This window comes from Anomaloglossus baeobatrachus, chromosome 5 (assembly GCF_048569485.1).
Source record: "Anomaloglossus baeobatrachus isolate aAnoBae1 chromosome 5, aAnoBae1.hap1, whole genome shotgun sequence".
Classification (NCBI taxonomy): domain Eukaryota; kingdom Metazoa; phylum Chordata; class Amphibia; order Anura; family Aromobatidae; genus Anomaloglossus; species Anomaloglossus baeobatrachus.
Window position 1 is genome coordinate 349771946 of NC_134357.1, and position 27985 is coordinate 349799930.

The 27985-nt window shown below is 43.6% G+C and overlaps 1 protein-coding gene across 1 annotated transcript in view; it reads left to right on the forward strand.

Annotated features, from left to right (window-relative positions):
* The window catches only part of LOC142311455 (fer-1-like protein 4), a 239263-nt gene that overhangs the window by 196318 nt on the left and 14960 nt on the right, over positions 1-27985 (forward strand). The window contains exons 40-43 of the mRNA XM_075349905.1: positions 342-427; positions 9890-9988; positions 14210-14451; positions 25323-25606. Coding sequence (XP_075206020.1) covers positions 342-427; positions 9890-9988; positions 14210-14451; positions 25323-25606 — 711 coding nt within the window. The remainder of the gene's footprint in view (positions 1-341; positions 428-9889; positions 9989-14209; positions 14452-25322; positions 25607-27985) is intronic.

Sequence of the window (27985 nt, forward strand, 5' to 3'; positions counted from 1 at the left end):
GAAAAAGGCATTCGCCGAAACGTTAAATAAAATTAAATAAAAATTTCAAGTTCACAAGACTCTTTCAATTTTTGTGTGCCGGGGTTCTCTATTTTTATGTAACTGATGTTTTTTTCCCTGAGCACCTTACTCAGTGAGCTGGGCTTTCACTCAATTGTCTATGAATTATAATCAGTCTGTTTTGGCTTGTTTATTCAGATTCTTTGTCTATTGGATTAGTATTTGTTACCATGGATAACTAGTCATAGAAAAAACCCTATGTCAATACTTGTATGAATATATTCTTCAGATACAAGTTTAATTGTATCCCATGCATGACATAAATCATTTTTACCTTCTAGGGATCAGTTCACATGTGGATTGACATGTTTCCCAATGATGTCCCTGCCCCACCACCTATAAACATTAAACCACGTGAACCGGTTAGGTAAATGTTTCATGTTGTCATATGGCAAATATTTCAAAATATTCCCTTCATTGTTATTGAATATACAATTAGTTATATTATTGTTTGTCTTTGAAACAGTACCTCTCTAAAGGTTTTGTCTAAAGAAAAGCTAAATTTCATTCTAAATCCCTATCTATTTAGTACCATAATCTAAGCTATTTTCTGATATAATTGTATTAAAAATTCCCTACTGTTCCCTAACTACACTAAAGGGTACTTTACAGACAATGATATCGCTAACAATATATCGTCGGGGTCACAGTGTTCATGACACACATCCGGCGCTGTTAGCGATATCGTTGTGGGCGACTAAAAGGAGCGACGATCAACGATCGCAAAAATGTCAAAAATCGTTGATCGTTGACACGTCGCTCCTTTTCATAATATCGTTGGTGGTGCATGCCGCTGGTTGTTCGTCGTTCCTGTGGCATCACACATCGCTATGTGTGACACCACAGGAACGACGAACATCTCCTTACCTGCGTCGACCAGCAATAAGGAAGGAAGGAGGTGGGCGGCATGTTCCGGCCGCTCATCTCTGCCCTCTGCTTAGTGACGGTGCTGTGACGCCGAACGAACCGCCCCCTTAAAGGAGAGATTGTTCGGTGTCTCCAGCGACGTCGCTAAGCAGGTATGTGCGTATGATGCTGCCGTAGCGATATTGTTCGCTACGGCAGCGATCACCCCATGACGAAACAGCGATGTGGGCGGGTGCTATCGCGCACGACATCGCTAGCTATTGCTAGCGATGTTGCAGCGTGTAAAGCACCCTTAACTGTGTGATGACACTTTTTTGAGAATCCCTGTGCATACTAGGATACTCAAACAAATCATTATTAAAACAGGTGGCAGAGGCTAAGGTAAGTGCCACAGCCCCTACCCCCTGCCTGAAATGTCATCAGTGATGCTTCTTTCAGGGGCTGTGTTCATCCCTTCTGTGTCCTTCCCCGTAAGCTTTGCACTATGCAATTTGAACAGTGGCAGCATCCTCTCTGTTGTTGGCTCAGATCAATAATAATCAGCCACCTACAGACCTGTGTCAGAATACCCAGCATGCAGGAAACTACCGCTGCCCCCACTAGTGATATCACTGGTCTCATGCATGCTGGGTATTCTGACACCGCTCTGTTGCCAGCTGATTATTACTGCTTTGAACCGACAACAGAGCAGACATTGCCACTGTGCAGATCGCACAGTACACAGCTCGAAGAGACACAGCAGTGATGAGCCCAGCCACTGAATGAGTATCACTAATGACATTACGTTTCAGAGAGAGGGTAGAGGCTGTGATCGCAGCCTTTGCCTCTTGGTTTGTTGAGTATCTTAGCATGCACTTGGATTCACTAGTAATGGCCGGACTCTGATATCTGGCCGGACACTGATCCCCATATAAGTCTATAGGGACCAGAATCCAGTGCTTAAAAATGGTGGTAGAAGGGATAGGGGGATTGGAACAAGCACATTATACTTTCTAGACTCCAGCGCAGCTGTAACTGCTTGTGGGCCACTCACTTTACTTCCGGGGCTGCTCATTAGCCTTATACATATTCACTGCTTCCTCCACACACTGTTAATCCAGGCATTTGTGATTGGTTGCATTCAGACATGACTCCACCTTGTGTGACAGCGTCTGACTGCCTGCGATAACAGACACTGTCTGCAGGTCTGGATTGGTGTAATTCTAAATAAATAAATTGGCATAGGGTCCCCCCATATTACGATACCCAGCACAGATTAAATATAGGGCTACAGGTGCAGCCCCCAACAATGCGGCTATATTGGCTGTGTATCAAAAGAAAAGAAACCGCATGTAGCATTTTTTTTTTAATTATTTTATATTTTATTAAATAATTAAAAAACAACATGTGCTGTTCCCCCCAGTTTTGATACCCAGCAATGATAAAGCCGACAGCTGGAAGCTGGTATTCTTCAGCTGGGAAGTCCCATTGTTATTAGGCACACCTAGCCTAAAAATAACAGCCTGCAGCCACCCTTAAATTGTTGCATCCATTAGATGGGGCAAACCGGAAACTTACCAGGCTTACCTTAGCTGCCACTAAGCCCTAGATTAGTAGTGGGAGATGTCTATGAGATGCCCTCACTACTGATCTGTAAATGAAAAGAAATAAACACTGAAAAAATCCTTTATTTGAAATAAAATACAAAAAACCCACCCTCCTTCAGCCCTTTATTAATCCAAAATAACACCCAGGTCCAACATTATGCACACAAAGTCCCATAATGATTCCAGCTCTGCTACATGTGAGGTGACTGCGGGTGGCCATAGAACGTGATCTCCCACTGTGAGCTTCAGGCAGAGACTGAGTTGCGTGATGAGCATCACTCAGGTTGTCATAGCTGGAGGTTTCCACGACCTTCTACCTGATTGCAGGTAAACTGACCTCAGAGGTGAGGTCACTGAATTTACAGACCTACATCTCCTGGCAGACAACAAGTTTTTTTTTGCCAAGAGATGTGGATTTGGTGCTGAAATTTTTACACCATATTCCTCCACCCAATCACTATCGCATCATATCACATGTGGTTTTGATGTGTTTTTTTGCCAGGTGTAGATTGGGTGCATGAATATGGTGTAAAAAGTTCACCAACAAATTTGCATCTCTTGGCCCACAAATGCGAAAAAATTGTTTTGATGCTGTTTCGGTGGGGTTTTCTGACAGGAGGTGCATATTTAGTGTTGAAATGTTTGCACCAAATTTCAAAACCAAATTTGCATCTCCTGCCCAAAAACTGTACCAAAATGGTGTAAAAACCATTTTGTTGCATTTTTGGGCCAAGAGATGCAAATTTGGTGATGAAATTTTTAAACCATAATGGCAAAAATTCATATCATGATCGCATCATACCGCATGCGGTAAGGATGCATTTTTTTTTTTTGCCAGGAGGTGTAGATTGGGTGCATGAATATACTGTACTAGCTGTACTACCCGGCTTCGCCCTGGTTAACTACTGTTAGCAAAATAGAATGTATTAACATTCCCGGGATAGAATGTATAAATAGAATATATTAACGCCCGGGATAGTAATTGTCTCTCTGTGTCTCTCCCATTCTCTGTCTGTCTCCCTCTCTGTATATATCTCTCTGTCTCTCTCTCTCTCTCTTTGTCTGTCTGTCTCTTTCCCTGTCTGTCTCTGACAGTCTCTGTCTCTTTCTCCGTCTGTCTCAATCTCTTTCCCTGTCTGTCTATCTCTTTCCTTGTCTATCTCTGCCACTTTCCCTATATGTCTCTTTCCCTCTCTTTCTCTGTCCGTCTCTTTCCCTCTCTTTCCCTGTCTGTCTGTTTCCCTGTGTCTGTCTCTGTCTCTTTGTCTGTCTGTCTCTTTACCTGTCTGTGTCTGTCTCTTAACCTGTCTCTCTCGTTCCCTCTCTTTCCCTGTCTGTCTCTTTCCCTGTCAGTCTGTTTCTTTGTCTGTGTCTGTCTCTTTGTGTCTGTCGCTTCGCCCGGGTTAATAACGGCTGTTAACAAAATAGAATGTATTAACAAAAATGTATCCTGCACACAAAAACCACAAAACAAATAGAAATGTAATTATTAAATTTTTGCCTTTATTAACCAATCAGAGCTCAGATTAATTAACTGTAGCAAAATAGAAGCTGAGCTGTGATTGGTTGCTATTGGCAGCCTGATAAATCTCCAAGCAACAGAAAGCCCTCCCCCTGACAGTATATATTAGCTCACACATACACATAATAGACAGGTCATGTGACTGACAGCTGCCGTATTTCCTATGTGGTACATTTGTTGTTCTTGTAGTTTGGCTGCTTATTAATCAGATTTTTATTTTTGAAGGATAATACCAGACTTGTGTGTGTTTTAGGGCGATTATGTGGCGAGGTTGGTGTATGTGTGGTGAAATGTGTGCTGAGGGTGGTATATGTACCAGACTTGTGTGTGTTTTAGGGCGATTATGTGGCGAGGTTGGTGTATGTGTGGTGAGATGTATGCTGAGGGTGGTATATGTGTTCAAGCACATGATAGTGTGTGGCGCATTTTGTGTGTGTGTTCATATCCCTGAGTGTGGTGAGTATCCCATGTCGGGGCCCCACCTTAGCAACTGTGTAGTATATACTCTTTGGCGCCGCCATCGCTCTCATTCTTTAAGTCCTCCTTGTTCACATCTGGCAGCTGTTTATTTGCCCCCTAACACTTTTCGTTTCACTTTTTCCCCATTATGTAGATAGGGGCAAAATTGATTGGTAAATTGGAACACGCGGGGTTAAAATTTCGCCTCATAACATAGCACCCGGCGCTGCCCGGGATAGTAACTGTCTCTCTGTTGCTCTCCCATTCTTTGTCTGTCTCCCCCTCTGTATATATCTCTCTGTCTCTTTCCCTGTCTGTCTCTTTCCCTGTCTGTCTCTTTCTCCGTCTGTCTCAATCTCTTTCTCCGTCTGTCTCAATCTCTTTCTCCGTCTGTCTATCTATCTCTTTCCCTGTCTGTCTGTCTATCTATCTCTTTCCCTGTCTGTCACTTTCCCTGTCTGTAACTTTCCCTGTCTGTCACTTTCCCTGTCTGTCACTTTCCCTCTCTTTCCCTGTCTGTCTCTTTCCCTCTCTTTCCTTGTCAGTCTGTCTCTTTGTCTGTGTCTGTCTCTTTGTGTCTGTCTCTTACCCTGTCTATGTCTGCCTCTTTCCCTGTCTGTGTCTATCTCTTTCCCTGGCTGCATTGTGACATGCCAACATTCCATATAAGGGCGTGGCTGCGCATTCTTCTGAAGTTCTGGCTGCACTGTGGCTCCCAGCTCCATTCGCTTTAATGGAGGCAGGTTTTTTGGTGAATAACTGTAAAGAGCGGGCTTAAAATTTCCCCTCAAAACATAGCCTATGACGCTCTCGGGGTCCAGAAGTGTGAGTGTGCAAAATTTTGTGGCTGAAGCTGCGACGATGCGGATGCCAATCCCGGACATACATACACACATACATACACACACACACACACACACATTCAGCTTTATATATTAGATGTAGAAATTTCAGCACCAAATCTGCATATGTGTTCAAGCACGTGATAGTGTGTGGCGCATTTTGTGTGTGTGTTCATATCCCCGAGTGTGGTGAGTATCCCATGTCAGGGCCCCACCTTAGCAACTGTGCAGTATATACTCTTTGGCGCCATCGCTCTCATTCTTTAAGTCCTCCTTGTTCACATCTGGCAGCTGTTTATTTGCCCCCAACACTTTTCGTTTCACTTTTTCCCCATTATGTAGATAGGGGCAAAATTGATTGGTAAATTGGAACGCGTGGGGTTAAAATTTCACCTCATAACATAGCACCCGGCGCTGCCCGGGATAGTAACTGTCTCTCTGTTTCTCTCCCATTCTCTGTCTGTCTCCCCCTCTGTATATATCTCTCTGTCTCTTTCCCTGTCTGTCTCTTTCTCCGTCTGTATCGATCTCTTTCTACGTCTGTCTCAATCTCTTTCCCTGTCTGTTTATCTATCTCTTTCCCTGTCTGTCTGTCTATCTATTTCTTTCCCTGTCTGTCACTTTCCCTGTCTGTCACTTTCCCTCTCTTTCCCTGTCTGTCTCTTTCCCTCTCTTTCCTTGTCAGTCTGTCTCTTTGTCTGTGTCTGTCTTTTTGTGTCTGTCTCTTACCCTGTCTATGTCTGCCTCTTTCCCTGTCTGTGTCTATCTCTTTCCCTGGCTGCATTGTGACACGCCAACATTCCATATAAGGGTGTGGCTGCGCATTCTTCTGAAGTTCTGGCTGCACTGTGGCTCCCAGCTCCATTCGCTTTAATGGAGGCAGGTTTTTTGGTGAATAACTGTAAAGAGCGGGCTTAAAATTTCCCCTCAAAACATAGCCTATGACGCTCTCGGGGTCCAGAAGTGTGAGTGTGCAAAATTTTGTGGCTGTAGCTGCGACGGTGCGGATGCCAATCCCGGACATACACACACACATACACACACACACACACATTCAGCTTTATATATTAGATGTAGAAATTTCAGCACCAAATCTGCATCTGTTGGCAAAACAATCTGCAGTGTTCTCCCAGGAGATGCAGGTCTGTGAACTCAGTGACCTCACCTTAGGTGAGGTCACCTTAGGTCAGGTTACCTGCAATCACAGGTGGAGTGCCATGGGAACCTCCAGCTGTGACCACAAATAACCTGAATGACATCACCACTCATTGCACAACTCAGTCTCTCCCTGAAGCTCACAGCTGGCAGTCGTGTTATATGGCTACTTGCTGTTACTTCAGATGTAGCAGAGCTGGAATTGTTGTGGGGCCTCATGTAGATTTTGTCGGACCTGGTTGTTTTGAGGGTTAATAATAAAGGGGTAAAAAAGGTTGATTTTTTCCAATTTAAGATTTTATTAATTTTCCAGGAAATTTTATTAAAAAAAAGATTTTTTTCGGAGTTTGTGTTTATTTCTTTTCACTTACAGATTAGTAATAAGGGGTCTCATAGATGCCTCACATTACTAATCTAGGGCTTAGTGGCAGCTGTGGGCTGCCATTAACTCCTTATTACCCAGATTGCCACTTCTCCAGGGCAATCGGGATGAGGCAGGTAAAGTTCCGGGACTGTCACATCTAATAGATGCGCCAATTCCGGCCAGCTGCAGGCTTCTATTGTTAGGCTGGGGGGGTAACCATGGGTCTCCCCAGCCTAAGAATACCAGCCCCCAGCTGTCGGCTTTATCATGGCTGGGTATCAAAATTCAGGGGGACCACACACCTTTTTTAAAATTATTTATTTAAATAATAATAATAAAAAAAACCCACATGCAAATCCTCTTATTTTGATACACAGCCAAAATAAGTGCACGGCAAGGGTCTGCAGCCTGTAGCCATATGCTTTATCTGTGCTGGGTATCATAATATGAGAGGACCAATAGTTTTACACCAATCTACAGTGACCTACAGACTGGATCTGTGATCGCTATCAGTCAGACATGCTGTCACACAGGGTAGGGTTGGCGTCTGACTGCAACCAATCACAGATGCCAGGATTGCCAGTTGGTGGGGAAAGCAGTGCATATGGATGAGCTATAATGAAGGGCCTGGAGTAGAATGAGTGGTCCAGGAAGCAGATAAGGCCACGCTTCAGTAAGTATAAAGAGCATACTTTAGTCTTATTTTCTTTATTTTTCCATTATTTATTTCCAGAGTTGACAGATCTGGATCATTACCTGGGTACTTTTGAAACCACACGGATACAGACTTTTACAGTCCAGGTCCAACCATCACTAATAATTACACAGGATATAGTAAAAAAAAATAGAATAGCAGTTAGTGTAGTTAGGGAACGATAGGAAATTTTTAATTCAAATATATGAGAAAATAGCTTGTATTACGGCACTAAATAAATAAGGATTTACAATAATAATATTAACCATTTTTATTTATACAGCGCCAACATATTCCACAGCACTTTACAATTCAGAGAGGACATGACAGACAATATGAGACATTACAGAGTAAAGCTGGGTTCACACATAGCGACAGCGACAACGACGTTGCTGTTACATCACCATTTTCTGTGACGCAACAGCGACCTAGTAAGTCGCTATTATGATCGCTGCTTAGCTGTCAAACACAGCAGACGCAGCAGCGATCATAATGACACGCGTCGCTGTGGAAGCCATGCTGCACTTGGTAACTAAGGTAAATATCGGGTAACCATTACCCGATATTTACCTTGGTTACCAGCGCACACGCTTAGCGCTGGCTCCCTGCTCTCCTAGCCAGGGTACACATCGGGTTAATTACCTGATGTGTACTCCGGCTACATGTGCAGGGAGCCAGCGCTAAGCGCTGCCAGTGCCGGTTCCCTGCTCACGTAGCTGGAGTACACATTGGGTAATTAACCCGATGTGTACTCTGGCTGTGTGCAGGGAGCAGGGAGCCGGCACTGGCAGCGTGAGAACGGCGGTGCTAGTAACTAATGTAAATATCGGGTAACCAAGGAAAGGGCTTCTTGGTTACCTAATGTTTATCTTGGTTACAGCTTACCGCAGGCTGCCAGATGCGGGCTCCGTGCATCCTGCTCGCTTCAGTTTGTTGCTCTCTCGCTGTCACACACAGCGATGTGTGCTTCACAGCGGGAGAGCGACGAGCAAAATATGAAGCAGGACATTCAGCAACGAGCGGCGACCTCACAGCAGGGGCCAGCTCGTTGCTGGATGTCATACTCAGCGACAGCGACGGGACATCGCTGCTACGTCCCAGAAAATGGTGACGTAACAGCAACGTCGCTGTCGCTATGTGTGAACCCAGCTTAACACAATTCTACAGATACCAAAAGGAGTGAAAGCCCTGCTCAAAAGATTACAATCTATGAGGATTTAGAATGAAATTTTGTTTTATTTCACACCACCCCTTTAATGATGACTACCTTATATCTATCACAGGCAAATGCTCATGAGTCATGATTGATATATCCATTACAATGATTTAGGGGGAACTGCCACTGTAGCCATGAGATCATCAGCAGAAAGAACTGATGGGATCACACTATCAGTGCTACAATCAAAGCATTGCATAATGAAGACCCCTTCACTTATAGCAGCAATAAATATAAAAAAAACCCAGGGATGTCTTAAATAATTTCCTTTTAGGTAATACAATATTCCCTAATAAGTGACTGTGAGTATGAATGTGCACAGAAACAATTTCATAATGTGAAAGACTATCCCAGACTGTTAGTAAAAAAATAAATGTTAAAAAGTGATGTTCCTGTATGGAATTAAAAAAAATCAAATATGTTGGTTTTTTTGTTTGTTTTTTTAAAAATAAAGTATATATTGTTTAATTAAATAGAGTTAAAAACTAAGGGGAAAAATAGTTAGAATCATAAAAAAAGATTGACCTAATTTTTTTTTTCAGAATTAAACACAAATATATTATTCAGACCAAAATAGTACATGCACAATGGATAATAAACAAGCCCACATGCACTAATGTATACGCAAAAATACAAAAAAGTTATATGTTCTGAAATGTTTCATGGGAAAAAAACACAAAACAAAAACAAGTATATTTTGTACTAAGAATAAAAATAAAATGGTTTTTATAAAGGTTAAAAAATGTTCAGGAAATCCATAAAAAAGTATGTTAAACTTTACTTCTCTAGCACATATGTGCCAAATAAAGAAGCTGTGACTATATAAGCCGCAAAATTATACTTTTAATAATTCTAATCTAACTCTTAAATGCCGTATACAGACCACCCACCATGTGAGTGAGTTTCACCCCCTGGAGCTCCTGTCATCATATAATGATACAAAGGGACTTTAAATGAATTCTGTTTGTGTTTTTTTGGCTGCATCAATCTTTTCAGACAGACACAGAAATGAAATGCTCACTGAAAAAAATACCACCAGAAAACCAAAACAAAATTAAATTAAATGTTTTTTTCACAGAAACAATAAACAAAAATATATACGTATTTTTTTTTTTTTTTTTTAGTTATGAGCTACGAGTTATTATTTGGAATACCGATGATGTAATTTTAGATGACGTCAATCCATTCACTGGGGAGCCTTCAAGTGATATCTACGTGAAAGGGTATGTGCTGAGTTTCTATTTATATCTAAATATTGTTTGCTGGCTGTATTATAAATAGTCACCTTTAAGTAATACATTTCATATTTATCATAACTTACCTATCAATCTGTCTTTCAATGTGCTTCTTTGATTCAAAGGAGTATTTTTATGTTATGAAATTGATATACCGTAGTTAGTTAGACAGCAAGAAAATAAGCAAGTTTGCAATTGACTTGCTTTTTCTATCTGCTGGTCTTTTCCTGCAATGAATGCTTTTATCTTGCATAGTGTACAGCTTGTTGCCAAGGACATTGGCCACCACAGCCTTGTTGAGTGTGGGTAGTAGTCACATTCCATGCTCAGGAATTAACTGGCAATTTCCCAGTCACTTCTCCAAAACCCATTCATATCTATATATCAATTAGCTACTCACCTTCCCCATAACTTTCAGCTCCTGATCAAGTTGCTGTTATCAGTACTGTAAAATCACCAGCCCCCAGCATCAGCATTTTCCTGAGCAGTTCTCCTGGTGACTGCTTGTTCAAAGGTATTGTTATCTTAATATACAAATATAATGACAACAGTATAGACATTAGAACAAGCACTGACAGATATACTGATCCAGAACTTTAATATAATGTGTATTGGCGCCTTAAAGAATTTTTTTTCCATCTTTATGAATGTATATTATCAGATACTGCATGTAAAAATAAGCAACTTAGCAATTTACTGTTTATTCTAATGTGCAGCTATTCTTTAGTAACATTTTTTTTTGTGTAAATTTTTTGCCTAGGAGACCAATCCCCCACTACTGACTAGCTTGTAAGCTCTGCACTAAAGCTGGCTGTAATTAAGAGACAACAGTGAGCTTAGGCGATTGCATGAGCTTCAAAGCATTTTTTCCAAGCTCAAAAGAAATGAGCTTATGCAGTAAGCACTGTGCAAGTGTGTCACCCCAGGGCTATGGGGTACTTGGTCCCGGGCGGTGTATCGCTGGCATATGTCACTGGGTGGTCGTTGCCCGGTTCTGTGACCCTGGGGTCGCTTTTAAAAGGGGAAATATTTACAAGGGAGATGAAATAAAAGTTATTGTCGTGACGCCACTTGCGGGTTGCGGCTATTTAGTGGAGCCGCTGCTGCACTGTTCTCACTACTGGAGCTGGTGATGGTGGCAGCCTGGATGTTGGGCGCTCCGCAAGAAGGGCCAAGCCCCAGGGGATAGTTGATGTTGTTGGGCGCAGAAAGAAGGTAGGCCACACAAGGGATTGCAGTATAACTGGTTTCTTTACTCACAGTGTTATTGAAGCTGGTAACCTCTGGTCCCCTTAGTCCCAGTGCTGGTGTGGTGACCTGGTGAATTCTTTCCCCTGCACCTGTCTCTGGTTGGTGGGTCCCCGTGGCTTTGAGCGTCTGGAGGTCCCCTCCTGGTAGTCTGTCAGTCTTAGTCCGTATAACAGGTAGCTTGAACCCTGTGGGGTCGGAGTCTCTTGTCCTGTTCCCCAGTTCTCCCATTGCTACTGTGTCAATGAGGTCCTGGATGGTCCCCTCACTGTGCAGATTTTATCAGGTCTGCCTGGAGCGTTTTCAGAAAACTGACTCTGTCTAAAGCATTTATAAGACATTGATAAAAACTAAATAAACAATAATTTTATGAATATATAAAGATACTAGCTGTACTACCCGGCTTCGCCCGGGTTAATAACTGCTGTTAACAAAATAGAATGTATTAACAAAAATGTATTCTGCACACAAAAACCACAAAACAAATAGATATAAATGTAATTATAATGTCTGTCTCCCCCTCTGTATATATCTCTCTGTATCTCTCTATCTCTTTGTCTGTCTGTCTCTGACTGTCTCTGTCTCTTTCTCCGTCTGTTTCAATCTCTTTCCCTGTCTGACTATCTATCTCTTTCCTTGTCTATCTATCTGTCACTTTCCCTGTCTGTCTCTTTCCCTGTCTGTCTCTTTCCCTCTCTTTCCCTGTCTGTATCTTTCCCTGTGTCTGTCTCTTTGTCTGTCTCTTTACCTGTGTCTGTCTCTTTGTCTGTCTCTTTACCTGTCTTTGTCTGTCTCTTACCCTGTCTGTCTCGTTCCCTCTCTTTCCCTGTCTGTTTCCCTGTGTTTGGCTCTCTCTTTGTCTGTGTCTGTCTCTTTACCTGTCTGTCTCTTTCCCTCTCTTTCCCTGTCTGTCTCTTTCCCTGTCAGTCTGTCTCTTTGTCTGTGTCTGGCTCTTTGTCTGTCTCTTTACCTGTCTTTGTCTGTCTCTTACCCTGTCTGTCTCATTCCCTCTCTTTCCCTGTCTGTTTCCCTGTGTGTGTCTCTCTCTTTGTCTGTGTCTGTCTCTTTACCTGTCTGTGTCTGTCTCTTTACATGTCTGTGTCTGTCTCTTTACCTGTCTCTCTCTTTCCCTCTCTTTCCCTGTCTGTCTCTTTCCCTGTCAGTCTGTCTCTTTGTCTGTGTCTGTCTCTTTGTGTCTATGTCTGTTTCTTACCCTGTCTGTGTCTGCCTCTTTCCCTGTCTGTGTCTCTCTCTTTCCCTGGCTGCATTGTGACACACCAACATTCCATTTAAGGGCGTGGCTGCACATTCTTCTAAAGTTCTGGCTGCACTGTGACTCCCAGCTCCATTCGCTTTAATGGAGGCAGGTTTTTTGGTGAATAACTGTAAAGCATGGGGTTAAAATTTCCCCTCAAAACATAGCCTATGATGCTCTCGGGGTCCAGAAGTGTGAGTGTGCAAACTCTTGTGGCTGTAGCTGCGACGGTGCAGATGAGAATCCCGGATATACCCACACACACACACATACACACATTCAGCTTTATATATTAGATTTATTTATATGCGCAACACAGACAAGACATACACAGACAGTAGTGATTTAAAATCAACACTCAAAAACCGGGCAGTGTAATTGGATACAGGGCTTATTGTATTGCCAAATACAAATAAAGTTACATGAGAGCTCTGGAAAGAGAGTATAATAAGAGAATCTAATATTCTTGACAATCAGATGGTTACACAGTCTATATAACAGAAAATGGCAGCCAACATAAACTGCAGCAACAATAGACAGCCAAATAAATTAATGCAGCATAACACGGTATTGAGCGAGACTAAACATTAGTGAATCAATAGACATCACATAGTGATAATAATAAGGGTTAATAACCACACCTCCTGACTAAGCAGTTGCGAAACGCGCGTCGAAGTGTGGGCGGTGTATCTTGGTCTGAATATTAGATTCTCTTATTATACTGTCTTTCCAGAGCTCTCATGTAACTTTATTTGCATTTGGCAATACAATAAGCCCTGTATCCAATTACACTGCCCGGTTTTTGCTGTGTTGATTTTAAATCACTACTGTCTGTGTATGTCTTGTCTGTGTTGCGCATATAAATAAATATCTTTATATATTCATAAAATTATTCAATGTCTTATAAATGCTTTAGACAGTCAGTTTTCTGAAAATAATATATGGTATGGTGACTTTGGTCAACTATAATAATTGATATGTATATCATGCATCTATGTATTCTATTGTATCTAATATATACTGCTTGGAGCGTTTGCCTGACCTAGGGCTCTGTACCCCGTCGGTGCTATGGTTCCAGAAGTACTCCACCGTACTCCACTGGCAACCACACACCTGGGCCCTCAGTTCACCGCTACACTCTCCTGTCAGTGCGGTTACATCCGTCTCCTCTCACTTCCACTTACTGACTATATGAACCCTCCCACCTGGTTGTCGTCTAGTGGAATGGATCGGCTCCACCCCTAGGTGGCCATTCATTGAGTCCAACCCTAGCCTGTCACCAGTCTTTGGGAATGGGAAAAAACAGGGATTAAATTGAATGTTTCGTTGTTACCGACACTGGTCTTCTGGGTCCCTGGGGGTAGGCCATCTTTGACAGGATGCAGTATCTTGTAGCTCCTGATGGCTTCAGGGGCGCTACACAAGTTCAGCCACTTCTCCTGGACAGCAGTGGTGGATGGTCACCTAGACAAGATGTATTAAAAAAAAAAAGAAAAGAAAGATCCTGAATGATATCGCAAGAATAGCTGTAAATTTTAATAAATTTTGTGTAAACAAGTAGCATCCAGCAGTACTCACCTATGAAGATGGCTATCACCCATTAAGGTCTCAGTGCATTAACAAGGCAAAAAACCTAACTAATGAGCTTTTGTGAAGTTAGGTAATATCATATACAATTAGTTATAATAATCACATAACTTTTCTAGATGGATAAGAGGCTTAGAAGGGGACAAGCAGGAAACCGATGTACATTTTAATTCTCTCACTGGAGAAGGAAATTTCAACTGGAGGCTTGTGTATCGATTTGACTATCTTCCCACTGAGAAAGAGATCACATACAAAAAGAAAGAGTCCTTCTTTTCCTTAGAAGAGTCTGAATTCAGGGAGCCGGCTGTACTTGCCCTCCAAGTCTGGGATTACGATCGCATATCTGCCAATGACTTCTTAGGTATGTTACTATTTTAACCTTTTTAAATAGTTTATCTTTTTTTGTAGTTTACCAATGAATTAGTGTGTTTTTAATATTAATAATGATTTTGTAATAAAGCAATTTATATATCCACATTTGGAGACTCTTTACATAGTTTCAAGTACAGCATAAAAAATATGGGACTGTAACACCTATAGTTCAGCATAAAGTAATTCCTTTCCATGTCCCAAGGGTTCTTCATTCCTTGTCAAAATGTATTAAAACATTCCGTTCAAGGATTGGTGATGCAGCATAATTCAAGAGAACCTGACAGCTGATACATTCTGCCCAAACTGCATGCAGCAGGTATCAGACTGTGGATGTATGATCACAGCCAGGTATGTTCGACTCTTAAATGCCTCAGCATTTCAGAGAACATATTTCAATAGCTGCCAGCGACCTAACCGTACAATAGACTAGTCGGACAGGCGGATTCCTGGTGGCCTGTCCCCACTTGCTGACAGTGACTGACAGGTCTCTGCCTACGTGTGCGTATAGGCAGAGACCTGTCAGTCCAGGGCAATAGGGGAGGAGAAGCTGATGAGGACCTGTCTATCCAAATAGGCTGCCATGTGGCTCTGTCTCTGGCAAGTACTAAAGTATATTTTTCACTAAAACATTGTAGCCATTTTTGACCTTTAAGACTAAATCTGTCTAATCTCCCTCAAACAAAATAAATGTGTGTCTGGTGAATTGGGCACAGATTGCCTTAAGATTAAGTGACCTAGACCCTCCACTGAGGGCACCACTGCTTCATTGTCTTATCCAGCCCTAAGATGCTCCATGTCACGTTGTCCTTACATAGCAGTTTCATAAAGAAGTCGGGAATCAGCGACGCGCTTATCACCATTCAATCCAAAGGATAATTTTCCATGTCATTTATTAGGAAGCATGAACAAGTCTACGCGTTTCAGGGGTCTCTGCCCCTTCCTCAGGACAATGCAACAATGACACAGAAGATTTACATGATTTACATGGCTGTCTTCTCTCTCTTGTAAACTGGGGCACTGTGGTAGATTGGCAGTTTAAAAAGGGCATAATTTTTGCATTGTAATTGTAACTAAAGTACTATTTTATGAAGACACCATGACAAGGGTGAAAAGGTGTTTTGTTATGGCAATACAGAGACAGACTCTTTCGGAGCAGCATAGTGATTGCCTAGCATGGTGAATAGTACGTTTTTGAGAGCATTACTTTATTAATAGAATACAATTCTTCCATGTCAGGCCATGTGCTCGTGGTGTGGATAATGCTCTGTAATTAGAATACTGTGATTTGGGGTGGAGGGTTCTGTTATACCACTGTTTCTCAACTCCAGTCCTCAAGACCCAACAACAGATCATGTTTTTAGGTTTTCCTCAATATTAGACAGGGGATAATTCCATCATCTGTGCAACATTAAGGTAAATCCTAGAAACCTGATTGAGGAAAACCGGAAAACATGATCTGTTGGTGGGTCTTGAGGACTGGAGTTGAGAAGCACTGTGTTATACTGTATAATCAATGTGACTAGAGGATTGTTATGGGTCATTGTCACTAAGGTACAAGGGTGACTGGTGGTAGGACAACTTACTGTCACTGGCTCTTATGTGCAAAATTAATTAAAAAAATGTTATGTAACAAACATTGAGACAAAAGCGACAGGGAACATTGATTCTCAGAGTCAATGATATCAGCATCTCTGATTGTTATGACCCAGGCTATGTTATTAGTAGAGATGAGCGATGTTCGAGGTTCACCAATTTCATGTTCGAGTGATTTTGGGGGGTGTTCGAGTCGTTCGATGAACTCGAACGATTTGCTAAAAGTTCGTCAGTTCGAGTTACGTTCGAGAACGGTTCGAGCACCAAAAGCGTGGCTTTTCACAGTAAGTATGTGTGCACCTTTCGTATCTACATGCGTCCTGCGTCCCCAGCACAATCCCTCTCTCTTTCCTACTCACCGATCACAGGCGTCTCGCTGCACGGCTGTCACAAATCTCCAGTGGCATTTCCTCTTTTGAAAATGTTTGCCGCTTCATTATTCAATTAGTTATTCCGAGCTTTCCCTGCCCACCGGCGCCCATGATTGGTTGCAGTCAGACACGCCCCCACTATGAGTGACAGCTGTCTCACTGCAACCAATCACAGCCTCTGGCGGCCGGCTCTATATCGTGCAGTAAAATAAATAAATTAAAAAAAAAAATAAAATTCGGTTCCCCCCATATTTGATACCAGCCAGGATAAAGCCAGACGGCTGGAGGCTGGTATGGTCAGGATGGAGAGCGCCACGTCATGGGGAGCCCACCACCCTAACAATATCACCCTGCAGCCGAGCGGAATTGCCGCATCCATTAGATGTAGCAGTCCCAGGACTCTACCCAGCTCATCCCGAATTGCCCTGGTGCGGTGGCAATCGGGGTAATAAGGAGTTAATCATGGCTTGCGTCTCCCCGAGATACCTTCTATGATTAAACTGTAAGTGAAAGTAAATAAACACACACAATGAAAAATCCTGTATTTGGAATAAAAGACAAAAAAAACAGCCTCTTTCACCATTTTATTAAATTCCCCAAACACCCCTCCAGGTCCGAAGTAATCCACACGACACTGTCAGCTCTGCTACATGAAGATGACAGGGAGCACCGTAGAACACGATCGCTGTGTCCTCTCCACGTAGCACCTGAAGTGAATCGCACTGTCACCAGAGACTTCAGTCTGCAATGCAGACGTCAAGATTACCAAATCTGCCTACGTTTCTCATTAGAGAGTGGCTGAATGGTTAGAGCTCTCGTCTAAGACGCATTAGTTCATGAGTTCAAATCCCAGCCGTCCCAGGGAAAAATTTAATTTATTTTAAATTCTAATTATTTATTTATAATTTAATTTAATTATCCACTGAGGGGAGGATGATGGGGGTTGTAGTGCCTGTGGTGATGGTGGTTGTAATGCCTGCGTGTGTGCGGTGATGAGTGCGGTACTGCCGGTGTTTGCCCGCCCATCCGCCCGCCCATCCATCCATCGGCCCATCCATCGGCCCATCCATTCATCCATCCATCGGCCCATCCATCCGCCCATCCGCCCATCCATCGGCCCATCCATCGGCCCATCCGCCCATCCATCGGCCCATCCGCCCATCCATCGGCCCATCCGCCCATCCATCGGCCCATCCGCCCATCCATCGGCCCATCCGCCCATCCATCGGCCCATCCGCCCATCCATCGGCCCATCGGCCCATCCATCGGCCCATCCGCTCATCCATCGGCCTATCCGCTCATCCATCGGCCCATCCGCCCATCCATCCATCCGCCCATCCATCGGCCCATCCGCCCATCCATCGGCCCATCCGCCCATCCATCCATCCACCCATCCATCCATCCGCCCATCCATCCATTCATCCGCCCATCCATCCGCCCATCCATCCATCCATCCATCCATCCGCCCATCCATCCATCCATCCTTGCAGCTGAACAATCTGCTTCTAGATTCTCTACTGCAGTATAGAGCTAAAGATTACCAAAGCTGCCTATGTTTCTTATTAGAGCCAGTGGCTCAATGGTTAGAGCTCTCACCTAAGAAGCATTAGTTCACGAGTTCAAGTCCTGGCTGCCCCGGTAAAGAATTTAATTTATTTTTAAATTATTATTTATTTATAATTATAATTTAATTTAATTATGCACTGAGGGGAGGAGCCGGACATCAGCTGTGAGCCGCGGGACACCTCTAAAATGGGAGCAGTTCACGGAATGAGGCTGCATTGCTCTCTCCTCTCTCTTCTCTCTCTCTCCCTCTCTTTTTCTCTCACTCTCTTATTCTCTCTCTCTCTCTCCCCTCTCTCTCTTTCTCTCTCTTTTTCTCAGTCTCTCTTTTTCCCTCTCTCTCTCTCTCCTCTCTCTCTCTTCTCTCCTCTTCTCTTCTCTCTCTTTGCCTCTCTCTTCTATCTCTCCTCTCTCTCTCCCTCTCTCTCTCCTCTCTCTCTTCTCTTTCCTCTCTCTCCTCTCTCTCCACTCTCTCTTCTCTCTCTCTCTTCTCTCCTCTCTCCTCCTCTTTCTCTCCTCTCTCTCTCCCTCTCTCTCTTCTCTTTTCTCTCTTTCCTCTCTCTATCTCTCTTCTCTCTCTTCGCTCTCTCTCCTCTCTCTTCTCTCTCTTCTCTCTCTCCCTCTCTTCTCTTTTCTCTCCCTCTCTTCTCTTTTCTCTCTGTTTTCTCTCTTTTCTCGCTCTTTTCTCTCTATTCTCTTTCCTCTCTTTTCTCTCTCTTCTCTCTCTTTCTTCTCTCTCTCCCTCTCTCTCTCGCCCTCTCCTCTCTTCTCTCTCTATTCTCTTCTCTCTCTTTTCTCTCTCTTCTCTCTCTCTCTACTCTCTCTCTACTCTCTCTCTTCTCTACTCTTCCCTCCTCTTCTCTCCTCTTCTCTTTTCTCTCTCTTTTCTCTCTCACTTTTCTCGCTCTCTTCTCTATCTTCTCTCTCTTCTTTCTCTCTCTCAGATCTGGCGATAATCAGCTGATGCAGTCACTTGACGGAATCAGCTGACACTATAAGTCGAGCGGTGAGGCCGGCTTTTTACCGCCCGGCCGGCTAAACTATCAGCTGCTGCTGTTGGACAGGAGTCTGCACTGAATTGTGCAGTTTTTTTGGTTTTTTTTGCACTGATGCATCAGCTGATTGTATAAAAGCCGTTTATACAATCAGCTGCTGTGTCATGTGATTCAGGCCCTTGAACCTGACACATCATCTGATCGCTTTGCCTTCCAGCAAACCGATCAGATGATATTGGATCCGGATTGGACGGCGCGGGACCCTTGACCCAGGATTACTGCGGAGGGGGGTTCTTTACTTCAATAAAGATGGAGTCATTAATTGTGTTGTGTTTTATTTGTAATAAAAATATTTTTCTGTGTGTTGTGTTTTTTTTTATCTGTACTAGAAATTCATGGTGGCCATGTCTAATATTGGCGTGACACCATGAATTTCGGGCTTAGGGCCAGTTGATAATATAAAGCTAGCCCTAACCCCATTATTACCCAGCGAGCCACCCGTCACCAGGGCAGCTGGAAGAGTTGGATACAGCGACAGAAGATGGCACTTCTATGAAAGCGCCATTTTCTGGGGCAGCTGTGGACTGCAATTCGCAGCAGGGGTTCCCAGAAAGCTTGGGCACCCTGAGCTGCGGATTCCAATCACCAGCTGCCTAGTTGTACCTGGCTGGACACAAAAATTGGGCGAAGCACATATTATTTTTTTTTTCATTATTTCATGAAATCCATGACTATCACAGAGCGGGTGCATTTATATGGAGACTAGATTACACACAGGTTGCTTATATTTATCATCATCAGTCATTTAGGATAACATTGGATCATTCAGAGATCCTCAATGAACTTCTGGAGTGAGTTTGCTGCACTGAAAGTTAAGGGGCCGAATAATATTGCACACTCCAATTTTCAGTTTATTCTTTTTTACAAAAGTTTAAGATAAGCAATAAATTTCGGTCAACTTCACAATTGTGTCCCACTTGTTTTTGATTCTTCACCATAACATTAAAATTTTTATCTTTATGTTTGAATCTTGAAATGTGGGAAAAGGTTGAAAAATTCAAAAGGAGCTGAATACTTTCGCAAGGAACTGTAATTACATAAGGGGTGTGGACTTAGAAAACGGCATGTAGGTACCACTGAGAACGTTACCGGTGCCCTCCTCACCTTCTCCTGCGAAATCAGGGTCGCTAGAAGAGAAATTGGTGCAGCTAAGGGCTGCTGCCGGCGGCATGGATGGAGCAGCGGTTTGGGTGAGGAAGCAGGAGATCCTGAGAGGGCCAGTGCCTGGGCGTGAGGCTGCCTTACCTTTGGCCTGGCGCTCACGCAAGGCGATTCCACAGAAGCGACTTTCATCTGACATAGCCCTTAGCCTCCAGCGGCACTGCAGGAGCCCCTCTGGAGACCATTCTAGTTGTGACCTTTCTTTCTCCTGCTTTGGGCTATAGGTTATGGCGTGAGAGGAATCCTTCTGCAAAGGTGGGTGCATCCGCAGCTAGTCTTGGCCAGACCTGCTACCTCTAGGGCTTCATTCTTCGATAAAATGGCAGTGGTCCCATCCAGCAATGCTCCTGTTGGTAGGACTGCTTGTGTATCAAGGGATTTTAAATTGGCAGGACCCCCTGGGCCAGGGGAAAGGAAGCGTTCCAGTACTGGACACATATTGCCAAGATCTGGAACCCGAGAGGTCTCTTAGCCATCGATTTGCTCCCTGTTTCTGTTGCCGGGTTCGAGCTGGGTGGTTTGCTAGGACTCCTCTTTGCAAGCTTCCAAAATTTGGTTCCTATTCAACCAGAGGTCGATAATCTGGATCACCATTTTTTGGCTTTTGAGTGTCACGTAACGACACAGCAAGGTGAGAATGGTTCTCTGTTTGTCTTGTTCTCTTATAGCCTAGCTATAAGCTGTAAAACTGCTTTTTAACTGCCAAAGTATGCTTCTATTACCAATCAGTTTGGAAATTGCATTGATTTTTGACAATGTTGTATCACCATACAAATACTTGACACAGGGTGGCATAGTTTTTAAGTTAATTGTAAATGTTCTCGTGGTTTTGTGACTGCCATCATCTGAAAAATCATTTGGACATTAACCAAAAGTTTGAAAAACATGCTGATTTGTGGTAAAACCTAGACATCAGCGCGCTTTTAGGCTGCAACCTTCTTGTTATAGGTGCCAAAAGTGGTAATATCCAGAATCCAAAAGGTGCTGGAAATTCAAGCTCTAATATATGCTTGAGAAGAATTAAAGGGAATCTGTCATCAGGAGTTTACTACCTCATATGAAAGCAGCATAATGTAGGAAAAGAGACTGATTCCAATGATCTTTAACTTAGTTTACTGGGTGCAGCAGTGGTGGCAGAATCAAAGTTTTTAGATATAGCATGTAGTGGAGCTCAGAAAGCTAAACCCACCCACACAAGAGCTCTCTGTGTACATTGTATATTGATACTAAGGTGTTAATCAGAGGGGGGGGAGGACATGGTTTAGAAGGCATAGAGCTGTTGTGGCGCCCTGGACAAGCCAGGACGTCACAGGTGCTGCAACAACACACCCCGGTTAGGCACATCAGTCACACACACAAATCCTTGTTGCCTCCCTCCAGGGGCTGATGTCCACACCAGGTGGGGTGGAGCCAGGCGGTTGGCCCCACCCACTGAGGAGTTCACAGTTCTGGAGACGGGAAAAGGAGGTCAGAGAGAGAAGTTGGAGTCGAGTGAAGTGGTAGTTGAGGAGCAAGAGCAGACTGACCGTGTCCGGGTACGTGGCCCGGGCACCCAAGAGCAAGGTTGGCAGACGGTGGTGACCGTCTGCAGGAGAGGCCGATTGACGCATAACCGTAAGGACCGGGGACGGGCGGTGGCCCGCTGGTACCGAACCGGGGAGCGAAGAGAAGCCAGCACCATTCGGCAGGGCCTACAGACCCGGACCAGGCTTGGAGTCGCCGTTAAACCGGTCAAATCCGTCAGCGACGGGAACCTCCGGGGTTTCCCAGCAGCAAAGACCCGACTGAAGGCAACCGCTCAACCGTGAAGGGAAATACAGCTACCGCCACAGCTAGAGTTCCCAGGGACAGAGCCTGCGGGCAAAAAAGGGCTCCTCTGGCAAATACACCACTGGGGAGCGGGTTACTGGTGGGAAGCCATCGGAGCCGAAAACACATCACAGGTGCAGGGAGAGACAGTCACCGCCAACCTACCGGGAGTGACCACCGCAGCCAGCTGCGGGACCCGTCCATCCAGCCGTTTGTTTTACCAGAGACTCCGTCTACGTTATTGGCTGAGTGAGTACCACCGTGCCATCTGGCACCGCGCTGCCCCCGCGACCATGCACCTCACCAAAACCCCACTATCCACCTTTCAGTCACCATCACCGGGTCCCGGGACCACCAAAACCCCCTACCCACAGAGGGGAGAGAAACATCTTGGCTGCTCCCTGTCAACGCTCCCGGGATCCCCGTCCAGAGCAGCGGTGGTGTCCCCAACCTCACCACAAACCGTGGGTGGCGTCACGGACCGACTTCCCAAACCCCAAAAACTATTCCCCTTTCACTCACGGGCGAGGAGCGCCGCTCGAGTCCCCGGATCCGGCCCACCGCTCGAGCCACCGAGCAACAGTAGCAGCAGCGCCGGACCCGAGCGTGGTGAGCGTGGTAATCTCCTGCTGATTGTATTCAACAGCACACATCCTAATAAGTGACACTTCCTTTAAATCAGTGTCTCAGCACCTACCTCATACTGTCCTTAGAATTCACCACAAAAATCTGCTAACAGATTCCCTTTAAATGAGCTGCTACTCAGTAAGTGTAAAAATTGCAACCCTTGTAGTGCACTTACAAACATAATGGATCATTAGATAAGAGAAAACTGCAATTTTGCAGCCTTTAATTTATAGAGAGGCTGGTAAAGAGCCACATCTGTAGTTGTACACACTGTAGATTATTGATTTGTCTTACAATAAGTGGATTTGTGACGCCCCTGCGGTAACCAGGTGTCACAAAAATAAGGTAACAATTAAGGTAACAGCCCAAGTCCAACATAACTGTGCCAGCCACTACACACACACACACTAGCACACCAGGACATTACACTCTCTGTACCCGGCTGGGAGCCTCACCTAACAAGATGATGGGGCTGGGCACTGTGAGATAACAGGCAGCCAACTAGGAGGAAGAAACCAGACCTTGGAGAGTTAACAGTGACCTGGGAAGTGTTAGTGAGCAGTCAGTCTAGAGTAGACAGGGAAAGAGGAAGGGTGTCAAGACAGACCAGAGACTCTTGAGACACAGAAAGGAAAGTGAGGAGTAAGAAAGTCGGCGGAGTGATAGTACAAGAGACTGCAAAGACCTGAGTAGCAGGAACAGCCACTCAGAGGAGGAAAGTAGCTGCAGAGCAAGAGAGCAAGTCCCACGGACAGAGGGACCCTGTGGAGTGGACATCCAGGGCTCACAGTACTTTGCACGCCCAGGTTACAGATCCCAGAACAGACACGGACTTTAAGCCCTCTGTTAACTCTGCCAGGCGAGTGGGTTTCCAGTACTCATCTGCCACCCTTTAACATCCAAGGCATCAGCAGCAAAGTGGGGACCGGGACATATTCCCTTAAATAGTTCAAGCTGCCTGCGGCAGGACCCAGACACCAGGAGGACCTCCAAGTGCTCCACTCCAGGGAGGACCCACATACACAAGAGTGCACAGGTGGAGAGTGGCACCAGGTTGGTAGGCACAGCCATTAGGGCACGGGTGTACCTGGAATCCAGTACATCTCACGGCGTCGAACCAGTGAGTAAACACCATCAAACTGCTCTCCTTGGCCTGGACTGCTTCATTGCCGTGCACCTCCACGTTAACCTTTCACCTACCCCTGGGGAAAAGCCCTGCTCGTGGAAGGCTCCACCATCCACGCTGCCCCCATCCATCATCCCCAATGGGAACCTGAAGCGGCAGCCCTATCATCCCTGGCCGCAAACTGCGAGTAGCATAGTCGGACTTTTATTTTTCATTGAAAACTGTTCGACGGTGCCCCCGGGTCCGGGACCCCTCAAGCCACGGACTGCCCGGATCCGAGCAGCTCTGCTGCCCAGGGGCGCGATAGATTCTTCTATTTCAAACTTACCTAAAGATAACCAAACGTGTAAGGTGAAAATTCACTGAAATAAAATTGTGATCATGTTAGCCAATTAAATGCACTATTATCTGTTGAAACAGTCATCTGTGATGTTGATGTTCATTGCACAAGCCTACTGTTGTGTTACCCTTTAAAAAGAAATTACTATAGCAGAGACTTATTGAGCTAAATGCACGACAATGAAAATGTTGAATTTTTTTATTTATTTTTTTTTTAAACAAAACTCAATGATTTTCAGAATGAAGTAATAAAGTAAAAAAAAGTGAAAAAGACGACTGAAAAATGCACATTTGTAGGCTCATAGCAATCCTACATCATTAAGAACCACTCCAACTTTTTTTATTTTACTGCTGGAGTGGTATTGTAAATGTAACTCCCCTGACCCCTGTCTTATATTCACCTGCCGCCATCTTTATATTTTTCCAGCATTGCTCCCTTCAGTCTTCAGTAATTTGTGACCTGGAGGCAACTTTAGTCTTTCATGGAGTGCGCTGGAGGTCAAAAATCAATGCAAGGCCATGTGAACCTCCTTCTGGCCTTGTTCTGGCTCTCAGTATTGTATTGAGAGCTTGTGATGTACCTTTTGACTGCCTGTCAGAAGTTATGGGCACAAGATACAGTGTGGTACCAGAGAGGCACCGAAAAACGATGACAGAGCCGCTGGAGAGCAAGTATCAGGCAGGGGGCTTACCTTTAGAGTGTTGCTGCAGAGCTGAAAAAAATGCTAGAGAGGTGCATTAAAAGAAGTCAATCACCATGTTTTGCTACCCCATCTGAGAGCACCATGATGTAAAGACAGAGACCCTTTTTCAAGTGATGCATCGCTTAGTTTACGGATGTAGCAGTTGTGATGTTTTCTCTGCTGCATATTTAGCAATGCTCTGAATGCTGAGCCCTGTATAATTCTTCCCACATCACTGATTGACAGCTTTCTGTGTACACTATATATTGACAGAAAGCTGCTAATTAGTGTCGGGGGTTTTGATTACACTTGAGCAGGGAGACTACATGGCAAGAGGCACCTAGTCCTATGGTGATAATCTCCTGCTGATTTAAACACCAATTTTATTGAAACAATAACACACATCCCAGTAAGTGACACATCTCTGGCACCATGGACTCTGCTCATATATAATATTGATCTCATATAACATAGGAAAAATCTGTGACATTACTTTTAAGACTCTAAAAATAAAAATCATATTTTTGTTACAGGTTCAATTGAATTGAAATTAAGTGATATGGTGCGAGGAGTCAAAACAGCTCAACACTGCACCATCAAAATGGCCAAAGACAAAGCCACACCACGCTTCTCTATTTTTAGAAACAAGCGTATGAGAGGGTGGTGGCCTTTTGTCAAATTAAAGAGTGAAGAAGATGAAGAGAGGGAGGAAAGAGAAGCCAAGGATAAAAAGAAAAAGAAAAAAAAGAAGAAAAGAAATGTAAAACTGGAGGATGTGCAGTACAGTGATTCAAGTGGGAATACGTACATCTTGGCAGTAAGTAGAGTGAAGTAGAATAAAGAATAAATGCATATTATATATTTACAGTATAATATTGAAACTAAAAAATTTTTTTATAACTTCTTAAAGAGAACCTGACAGCATGTATTAGAAGCCAACTCCAAAATTGTAAACATTATGTTTCAGTCTGAAACAATTTGAAGCTTCAGAGAAAAACAAAGTTGAAAGTTCATCTGACTCTTGACTCTCTCTTGGCCTCTGCTGCTTCTTTGTCTTTTGCGTCTGCCAATTATTTCTTCATTGGTATCAGCTTGGGTGTGAGCTTTTATTTTCACTATGCCAAGCTTATTCGGTAAGACAAGAGCCTGCCTCCATCGGGGCTCATAGGCTTTCTGCATTTTTTTAGTTTCCCATTTGACAGTAGGAAAGGTCTATTCTCTGTATAATACAAACATATAGAAAAAAAAATCCAAAAGCTCACCTAGACCTTGCAATTCATGTGGTGAAAAGATTAGATGCCCGGTTCCAAAACGGGCCTACTCTCTATATACTCATTGGTCATCTTACTCTTTGCCATTCTACACACTTCGGTAAGTGCCTTCAGCTCTGCCTACTGTGCTGCCACATGAGGAGGGAAGGGTTCGTTATTTATTACATCCTGTTTAGAATTAATCAACAGCTTGGTATCTAGATCTATCTACAAAAAAAATCAATCAAAATTTGCATTAGAAATGGGTTCATTTGAGACATAATAAAACTCTGCTATTTCCTGTTGCAATCATGAGGTCTGTCTTCTATTTCCTCCTCTGTCAGGAATTGTAAAACCTACCTATCTTCCAGTTCTTTTGAATCCAGTGGCAGAGGCAAAACTGGATTCAAAAGTATCCATTTTCTTGATTTCTACATTTGGGAGCATGATAAGGGCACATTTAAGTCGAAGTTCCCAGGCCATTGAAATATGTCTATGTTGTACCTGACTGAGGACTCCATATATATTGTGTTGAATGTAAAATATGACCTTGTATGACCTTGTAATTATGACCTATTTCTGTGGATTTTCAAGCATGGCTTGAACTGCAGCAACAGCTCTAAAACAAGAGGGTGCATTCCTGGTGATGGGATCCAATCTGGCTGAAAAAAAGTCACAGGTCTCTGCTGTTGGCTGTGTTTTGTGTGAGTAAAAACGTGGCATAACCATTCATCTTAGTGCAGAACAAAGAAATGGTTTAGTAATAGTTAGGTAAACCAGCCGTAGATGTAAATAAGAGGTCTAGGCAGTAAAACGCTTGTTTAGCATCTGGGGTCAGATGGAAGGGGTGTATAAACAGTGATTCATACAGGGGCTGCATGAGCTGGGATTCAGATTGTGTCAATGGCCTACAGTATGACACCAAACTGAAAGGGTCTGAATCGTGTAATGTTTTGGGGTAAATTAAGCTGCCGTATTATGACATTCCTCTCCTCTATGAGATGTTTGGTGCCAGGCAGTGTCTTAAGAAGACTGCTTTCTGCTAACCAAACTATATTTTTTTCTTAGAGGCCTTATATCCATGTTCTGCTAGGAAACACAAAAGGAAGATAGAAGATAGATGCCTTGTGACATGAGATTAGCTCAGAACAGCTGAGGAATAAATCATCCATATACTGAAGCAACACAACCCCTGTAAACGGAAGAGTCCACGTTTGTAAAACTGAGTGCATTGCAGCAGTATACATTTCTGGTGAATTTTGAGTACATTGTGGTAACACTGTCCTTGTATACTTTTATGGCCATGAGTGAAAGCAAATAAATACTGGCAGTTTGGTTGCAAAGGTATTGAAAAGAATACATTTGCCAAGTTAATCCTCGTAAAATGCGTTGAATTAAATCTTCAGTGAGTTCCCTAGGAAAAACATTATTTGCATGCATAACAAACTTCGCATGCTAGCTGTTGGCACTTTGTCTTACACGCCTAAATCCGTTAGTCCTCCACACTTTTAGGTAATTGGAACAGGTCTTTTGGGTCCTTCCTTCTCCACTTAGGGCATACTTTTTCAAGACCCTCCCTTATAGGTTTCTTTAATCCATCCACAAAAGCAGTTTCCAATATGCGTACATTAAAGGCAGTCTGTGGAACTCATCTACAAACAAGCAAAATAATTTTCCAGTATCTCATCTTTTTCCTGAATTATATAATTTAAAATTATTGAATGTTCTCAGTGAGAGGAACAAAACTATAATCTTGTGATATCTTTTAATGGCTAACTAAAATAAAATAAAGTGATGTTACAAAGCAAGCTTTCAAGACATCTCAGGTCCCTTCATCAGGCATGGTATGACAAAATATCTGAAGAAACACAATATAATTTAAAGTTACGGACTGTTCCCTCTGCTACCTCAGACACAAATGCTGCAAGACTGTATAGTACCCTGAG